The 8,745-nt window shown below is 31.6% G+C and overlaps 2 protein-coding genes across 2 annotated transcripts in view; one reads left to right on the top strand and one right to left on the bottom strand.

Moving 5' to 3' along the window:
- LOC105556869 overlaps positions 1-7,924 on the bottom strand; it is a 16,881-nt gene extending 8,957 nt beyond the window's left edge. The window contains exons 1-2 of the mRNA XM_012003980.1: positions 7,407-7,924; positions 4,100-4,242 (exon numbers count right to left, since the gene is read on the bottom strand). Of these exons, the coding sequence (XP_011859370.1) occupies positions 4,100-4,204 (105 nt within the window). The 5' untranslated portion in view covers positions 4,205-4,242; positions 7,407-7,924. The remainder of the gene's footprint in view (positions 1-4,099; positions 4,243-7,406) is intronic.
- LOC105556866 lies at positions 159-2,568 on the top strand. Its single transcript, XM_012003979.1, has 2 exons — positions 159-329; positions 618-2,568. Exon 2 carries the CDS (start codon positions 1,026-1,028, stop codon positions 2,082-2,084), a length of 1,059 nt encoding a protein of 352 aa, XP_011859369.1. The 5' UTR covers positions 159-329; positions 618-1,025; the 3' UTR covers positions 2,085-2,568.
- Positions 7,925-8,745: the final 821 nt, after the last annotated feature.

Here is an 8,745-nt window from a genome sequence, read left to right as displayed (position 1 = left end):
TTTCGTATCTCGATAACTATTCGTCCAAGCGCAAAATAGTACAATACTTTTCTGTTTGTCTTAGTCCCCTCTACCTTCCCATGACCGGACGTCAAAGTCTTGCGTAGCACCCTGTATACATACAGGGTGAATTTTATTTCGTGTCCCAGTCTTTTACCATGAGAGATGGATTGAATGAGAAATGAAGAGAAAGATGGAACCGACCAAAGGATTACCGACTGCAGCTAACTCGGGAAAAAATGGAAAACTCTCATAATACATACATACATATGTATGTCTCAATCATGTAATATCTAATTGTATCTTAAGAGATATAAGCTACAGTTTCGGTCAGTAATCCATCTCTCATAGTAAAAGACACGAAATAAATTTCACCCTGTATAGATATGTATATCATTAATAATATAAATTTTTAATGTAATTTAATAATGACATTTACAATTAGTAATTATATTTAATGTAATTTAATTAATTATAATTTAGAAAAAAATATTTGTTATAATCTCTCAATACAAAGACAAGAAATCTACAGCCTAGAAACTCCAAAAAACAATATAGTAAAAAATTAAACATTTTTTATATTATTTAACGCAAAAACGAATTTTGATTTTTTTCAGAGGTGAAGTTCGACACAGTGATTGCGAAGCTAACGTGACAAATAATTCTATACACACAAGACAATATTTATCAAAGGAAATATTTTCATATCGTGTGTAACAATGATTTCACAAAGGGCACGGCATCACAACACGTTTCATAATCAAATCAATTGATTTTCGCAGATTTAACTTTTCGTAACTTAGCTATATCTAAGAATTAAATTTTCACGTCAATTTTAACTTTTTAATCGTTTAAATAAGTAACTTTTAATACTTTTTATACAGGCCAGAAACGACGTTGAAAATATCTTGCAGCGCACGACATTGCTGGTACAAGACCATGAAAATTATTATAAAAAACTCCTTCATCGGAATTCAATTGACTATGAAAGTTTGCATCATGTACCTCAAGAATATCCGAATTCTATGAATCTCGATAAAAACTATCTTGTATTCTCATGGATGCTCTCTAACCCCGAATTTGCGTTGGAAATGGCGAGATTAATTTCAAGATATGATCTGTCTCTTGAATACGCTAAGTCGATTCAACATGCTTTATTATGGTTAAACAAATTGTTTGATGTAAAATGGCGACAATTGCACAATGATCGCGATTACATCTCAAGATGGAGACTTTTAAATTTACAAAGACAAGCAAAATTTATTTTAGACAATTTAGTAGCGGAGAATCAACAACAGCATGAGAAGCCAAAAGAAGGAAATAGAAGCGACATTATTTTAAACACTGAAAAGATTGAGGCTGAAGAAGAAACCTTAATGGAAAACAATAAAGAAAATCTTAGTGAAACTAACAAGACTGAAATAAGTAAAGATAAAGCTTGGGAAAATATACCGAGTGATTATATCATATCTACAGAAGAAACACAAATGAACAATTCGGAATTATTAAAACGTATAAAAAGTGACATTGAAGATAAGAGTCTTACTACTGTTAAAATGCCAATCAATGAAAATTTTAACGTATCCACTGACGATAATTCTATCGTTAATGATACAGTTATTTCTAAAATAAAAACACTTGAGGATAAAAATCTTATGTTAAACAAAACTTCGTCAAAGTCGAACAAATTTATAAGTACTCTTCACGACAATCGCACGAAAGATGAAAAACGGTTTGGTCAACTGGAAAATGTTTCCTCAATTTCGCCAAGAGAGATTGCCATAGGCACTTTACAAAAGACTGATCAACCGAAATCTACAGGAACGGGTGCTATGCATGGATCTTTGAAAAACGTAACGGGCATTCTAAAGACTCGAAGGACACTTGACGTTCCCATATCTTCGAAGAAGAACAAAGAATATGATACAAAAAATAGACGCGTATCAGCAAAAAACATCACTGGCAACCATCATGTTAATGAGAAGACGGCGATCAAATTAGATAATGCTTCAGCGATAGATGATATTCTAGAAGCAGTGGATGAAGTCTTTCCAACGGATAAGTCGGTGGAGATGTTACGATAAGATTCACAAAGAACTTTAGGATACTATCTAGGATAATTTCAGGCAAGAAAAAAATGTAACGTCTTAGGAAACATGTTTCTTAACCACGTGTAGTCATTATATGACTACCCAAGGAGAACAAAAAGTCAAAATGATGTCATGGTGACGTCAAGATAACGGGAAAATATCAGAGTTTGATCACTGAAACTTTATGACTTCAATATGACTATACAGTGACTCGCCATTATGCTTATTTTCGAAAATATAATTTTTTGAGAGGAGATTGCCTGGCACTTATTCATTGAAATTATCTTATATGTATATACAGGGTGATTCAGGAGGAAAAAGGTCAATATTTTGGGAGGTGATAGTATCGGTCATTTTGAGCAAAACTGTTCATATGAATATATGTCCTATTCCCCACTGTTTCTCCGAGATAGAGCTACTTGAATGTACCATTACAAAAATACTAACAATAAAGAAATACTACGTACTATTTCTAATATTTATTGTTCAAGTGATTTTTTACAAATTATAATAAATTTTTAAAAATTCCACCGTTAACATTAATGCATTTTTCAACTCTTGTGCGAACATGGCGTGTTGCTCGTCTGAGTACATCGTGACGTTCCTTTATGCGGGCACTAGCATTCATTATTTGAGCAGTTCTTCTTGTGTATTCACTTTTCTTCTGTAGACTTCACTCTTCATCCAACCCCATAAACAAAAATCCAACGGACTTAGGTCTAGAGACCAATTAATGGCACTGCCACGACCAATCCACCGATTAGAGAAAGTGGCGTTCAGAGAGAGAGAGAGAGAGAGAGAGATATATATATACCATAATTTGTTTTTAATGATATATTATGTTTAAAAAACACTAATTAATACATTTTTTCAGAGAATATAAAAGAATTAACATTCCTTTTTCAACAATATGTGCATGCGTGCGTGCGTGCGTACACACATTATTGAAAAAGGAATGTTAATTCTCTCATTTTCTCTGAAAAATGTATTAATTCGTGTTTTTTAAATATAATAAATCATTAAAAAACATTATTTTTAAGATAACCCTAAATACAAATATATTATTAATTTATATACTACGTAAAAAAAAGTCACGAGATAAGTCAAGAAGACCTCATTTTAACGTCTTTATGATGTCACAAAACCGTATTTGCCAAGAACCATAATGACGTCATCATGACTGATACAACTATGACTTTTGAAAGATGTCATTTTGACATCATTTTGACTTATGTGTTCTCCTTGGGTAATAATTATTAAATTTTGATTAAACATATCAAGTTTTTCAGTTTACTTCTACTCATTTAAATAAGAATTTTGTTTTAGTTCGGAAATTATGAATACATCGAGAATCAAGTCTGTGTATTACTTTCTAGTGTGCCTTGAGATTTGTGTGTATGTGTGCGCGCGTATGCGTTTAACGTTGCACAACGCTAAATATATGTCTGACAATGATTTTTATTTCCTCACAGAAGCCCTAATCCTAACAAATCTAACAAGTATTCAACTAGCTGTAAAAAAAAACGCAAATTAGAAACAATAAAATATTTTAGAGATTGGACACAAGTTCTAAATGAGATTATAATGATTCTGATAGATTCCGAAAGAATTTCTCATCTGAATATTCGTTAGAAAGTTATGCGATTATCTTGTCGTGTATTTTGCAAGCGACGGCAATTTAAGCAATCGGTGAATGTACGCGGAAAAGTGCGTGACGACAATTTCAGGCAATTTCCAACATATTGGAGGATGAAGAAATTAGTATCAGATTGCCGCGAAAGATATGCTGTACGTAAGTTTACCGTGTTTGTTGGATGATTAAAAATCGCGCAGTAATCGCAAGTATTAAGAAATAATGCAATCTTCAGTGCTTTCTCTCCTAGAGAATATCTTCTCAATGACTTCTTTTAGAAAACTCGAATTGTTCACTTACAACTTCACTCCGCGAGACGGAAATTGGATAGGAAGACGATTAATTTTTTGTATACACAATAAATAACAGTTACTTACATGGAACCCCTTGAAACCATCATATTCAAACCATCGAGTATCGGCTGTCCTTTCCCATAACGCTTCGAAGCATTCCTCACGACCACCGCTTCTTGCTGCACCATTTTGCGAAATGGTGATGACTGTTCGATCAGCGACCGAACTGCAACAATTATATTTTTTCAGATAATTTCAAAGCGTTTTGGACCGATTGGCTTTTCAAAAAAGTAAGAAATACGAAAAAGATTCACCGATATCTTATTGAGTTAAACAAAACTTATTTGTAATATTTCACTTTATCTTTACGACTAATTGTAATTTTTATCACTGGCAGTTAATTAAACTTACTTGCTATTGTAATGTCAAACTAATATATAATTTCTGAGAATTTCATTAAGATGCATTGTTATTAATAGTTATGTCCGCCGATTCATAAGGTTTCTCTCACGCAGCGTTTAAAATCTCCCCCCCTCTCCCTCTTCCTCTCTCTCTCTCTCTCTCTCTCTCTCTCTATCTCTAAGTTTTTTATTTCAATCTTAAAATTGTTTTATTCTAATAATTTGTACGTCTTACTTTATTCTTACTATATGGCTCTCTTTTGATTTTAACTATTGCGTTTAATTTTGGGGGTAATTGTTTATTCTTGCGTTTTCGTGCAAGATAATATATCTTCAAGGTTTTAAGTTTTCACAATAATGCGCTAGTCCTGCTCTCAAGCGATAAAACTACAAATGCTATTCACAAAACCTTTCAAATATCGTTGCTTCAAAATTAAGTTAGGAGTTCGAAATAAACGTATATGTTTTCTAACATTGACGACAAGACACATTGTACAACGAAATTTTTCACTTTTAACTTAACTTTCACATCTCTAATCTGACGAATCTTGTAAGTTATATTACATAAAATAACACCTTAATTTTTCTGTAATGTAAGAACTTATCCTAATTTAGTTTACATTTTGTTTATCTGTTCTTCAGACGTTTGTAGGCACTCTTGTAAGTTTGTTACCTGAAGAGGACCAGTATTACTGGCCGAAACGTTGTGTTTTATTATAAGGGCCCGAATATTCGGGCGATTTCTCGGCTCGCGCGCGGAGCACCGCTGCGTGCGAGTTGTCGGATGCACGCTGATGCGAGATAGCAACATTTCTTGAGGAGACCTGATGCCTACCAACCGATCTATCCGAATTGACGATCGGCTGCACTACTCCTAGACGAAAGCCGCTGCAGCCACCGGCCACCATATGGATGCAGCGGTTTTCGTCTGGGAGGACGGATCGGCCTTGGACCGTGCGATCTGCTGAATACAAAGAGAGCTCGAAGAGAAGGTAGAAGATGAGAATCCTTCTCTTCGAGCTCTCTCATTCAGCAGATCGCACGCCAACCGATCGTCAATTCGCATCCGACTCACTCGCACGCAGCGGTGTTCCGCGCGCGAGCCAAGAAATCGCCCGAACATCCGGGCCTTAATTATTATAATAAAGAATTGCCAGTAAGGTTGTTTCCATACTTACTAAACTTACTTGTCGTCAACGTTATTTAAATTCTTGATTTTTTGACTGGCGTCACTAAGCTGCTGTTCAAATAAGATACGTTGAAATCGTGTTTCTTTACATCTATTAAATTTTTAATTACTTCTACTAAAACATTTGCTAGATCTGAAGAAATAGATGTGAATTCTTTGAGAAATTCCAGTCTCAGTCAAATAAAATTTTGGTTAAGATAAAAAAACCATTACTTTGAAATTAAGTAAAAGTTTAGGTCGAAATTCAAAGCAAATTTGTTTGATTCAAAGAAACTTTTTTCTGAGTGTGCGCATTATTAAATTAAATTCTCTCAAAAACGAATCGGATCCCATACAATATTATAGCATTTATGATTTCAGATACTGTATTTAGATTTCGGACGGTGAAGGATGTGCCGAGCTTTAATTATTTTAATTTTTTTTTCTGTGAACACCGTACATGGCGGCATATACTGTTGCACTTTCGATCGAATGTACAATCTCGATTGAGAAACTTTTGCAACCACGAACGATGCATTGTGATGGCATCGTCAAAATATTCATTCTCACATCAATCAATACGAACAAAAAGAGCAGTGTGACAAACAACTCTTAAGAGACATGCAAATTATATTTGGTAATAAACTGAAAAAAATCTGAAAATAAAGTAGTTTAAAAACAAGATGTAAATATTGTTTAGTAAATTATCCTTCATATTTGCATGTCGAAATAATTTTCCTATAAATTACAAGAATAAAATAACAATTGAGGCATAAAAATGAGTCACTATTTTTTTATCGACATTATTGAATAATCTGAATAATTGAATAGGATTAGTTTTTTTTTATTGATATGTAGAACAGTGCATACGTTTATTAGAGTATAAGATTTATCCATAACAATGACTGTGCATTATGTTAATTAAGTTATTTTGTATTCTAATTTTACAAAATAATTGTCACGAGATTATTACACATATAAGATGAAAACACTAATAAAGTAGATAACGCTAATGGAATGTTTATTGCAAGAATATAAAATATTCTCGGAAATTTGAATTGCGGACAAGTAATTCCTAGGTGAATAGTAATGATGTTGAATTTTATGGTAATTATTTAAATTAAAATTATCTGAGGAGATTATTATTAAGTAACGAAATCGATTTTCTAATCTTCTGATAATGTATACATTAATTGTAAAGTATAGTAGACAGATAAGAGATAGAAAAAGTATGTCTGTAAATATGTATTCGTTCTAATAATGTAGTCTCAACAAACAAGTTTTAAAAAAATTATTTAGCGGTCGATAATTATGAAAGTAACGTACCTAAGAGAAATTTGATTACGTAAAATAGAAAAATGCATATACTGACTAAATGCATTAAAATATTTGAAAAAAATTAATTTAATATTGTTTTCTTATTTTACGACGCGAGTACTTGCTTCACATTGCGTGGAATTTTATGAAATCTGATCTAATCTATTTAATACAAGTATTATTTTATACAAGAAAGAAATGCGAAAAGTCAAAAGAAACATTTATGAGGAAAACCCGGCTGCATTGTTGCGGGAGCATTCAATTACGCGTAGTTCAATGAAACCCGACCCATGGATCAATAGTATTATATTCTTTTTCTGGATGAAATGTATTTACACGGTATTATAATTTATAATTTGGATTGCATATCAATCATTTATTAAATAAGAAATGTTTCAAATTTATTTAGTTAATTAATCGTATTGTACGTTTTTTAGTTAAAAATATACATTCTCGAATTCGATTTCATTAATTTATATATACATTTAGATTAAAATCACTTACCGATTTGACTTTCTTAAGAGCGCTTTTGTCGTTTCGTTCTTTGTATTTTAAAATTAATTTGAAATACAGAATAAAATGTGTATCTTTTATGTTATTTTATGTACACAAAAAGATATATATATATGTTTACGAACATTTTGCACTTGTTAGAAAACTTGTATGATACATACCACTAATTAAATTTGTAAGTGAAACATATTTTCTTCCTCTTTGAAAACTTTGTCAATTGTGTAATTTATGAATAAAATATTTTTCCAATCTCTTCAAGCGATTCAGTTAATCAAGAAAACAACACAAAAATGAAACACTGTCACGTTTTACGTTATTGCATTGAGAACTCGAAATGTTTCCAGCAATTGCACTTTTTTATAATATGTAAAACGTGTATATGACCAAAACGTATGAAATGTCAGATATTATATGTGTTAGAAATCAAAAAGCTTGTAATGTAATGTAATGCGATTAAAACACAGATTTCTTTGAAGTTTAACGAAAGGTACTTTGATCAAAAGGTACATCTGACATTCACCAAGTCTACGCGATAACTGGTATGGCTGTACTGGAAACGACTTTAAGTATATCATTATCTTCTCCCCACCTGACTCGACACAAAATTTACGTATACATATGATGATTAGCCGTACTTTGTAATTTAAATGAAATATGACTTTTTTACGTAGAATACGTAGACAGTTCATTTAATCATGTAAATTCATACACTGAAAAAAATGTCTGGTTGAATATGGACGAAAACATTTCTGGTAAATCCTAAAGGAATTATCTGATTCGTCCATATTCAACCAGAAATTTTTTTCAGTGTAGCTATAAATATTGATTTCAACATTGACTGTATTATTAAAATCAACAGCTCTACTTTATTGCGTACTTTATCCGTGTCTGCGTGTATTTACAAACAAATAAAAATGTAATTTACTAAAAACATCACATATTGAATCTAACGAACGTAATTTTGTAAATAAAATTATGTACAAAAGTCTGCGCACACCTATGATAATAATATATGTATTCTCATAAGTCATAATGCTTTCTAAAATTTTATATTTTTCAAAATTTTATTTTTCTTTATTAAAGATACCCTGAAAAATAATTAAGTTTTGTTAACAGAGAACATAAAAAAATACATGGCAACGTTATATGTAACTGTTCTAATTTTGTTTAAGATCAGAAACAATTTGAAATACACTTTAAGGGAATACAAACTGTAACAAATACGTTATTATATTATGTGTTGTTTTATTGGAAGAAAAACACTTTATGTCTAATAATTGTTATTTGTAAGAAAATTGTAAAAATTGTAAAAATTGTACTGTTATTAAAT

Source organism: Vollenhovia emeryi, unplaced genomic scaffold (genome assembly GCF_000949405.1).
Source record: "Vollenhovia emeryi isolate VEMERY1.0 unplaced genomic scaffold, V.emery_V1.0 DF939736.1, whole genome shotgun sequence".
Lineage (NCBI taxonomy): Eukaryota > Metazoa > Arthropoda > Insecta > Hymenoptera > Formicidae > Vollenhovia > Vollenhovia emeryi.
Note: the sequence above shows the minus strand (reverse complement) of the source record. Positions and strands in the feature narration are given on the sequence as shown.

What these genes read in the sequence shown, in the direction of transcription:
- LOC105556866 (XM_012003979.1), top strand. Translation starts at nt 1,026, where the DNA reads ATGAATCTCGATAAAAACTATCTTGTATTCTCATGGATGCTCTCTAAC.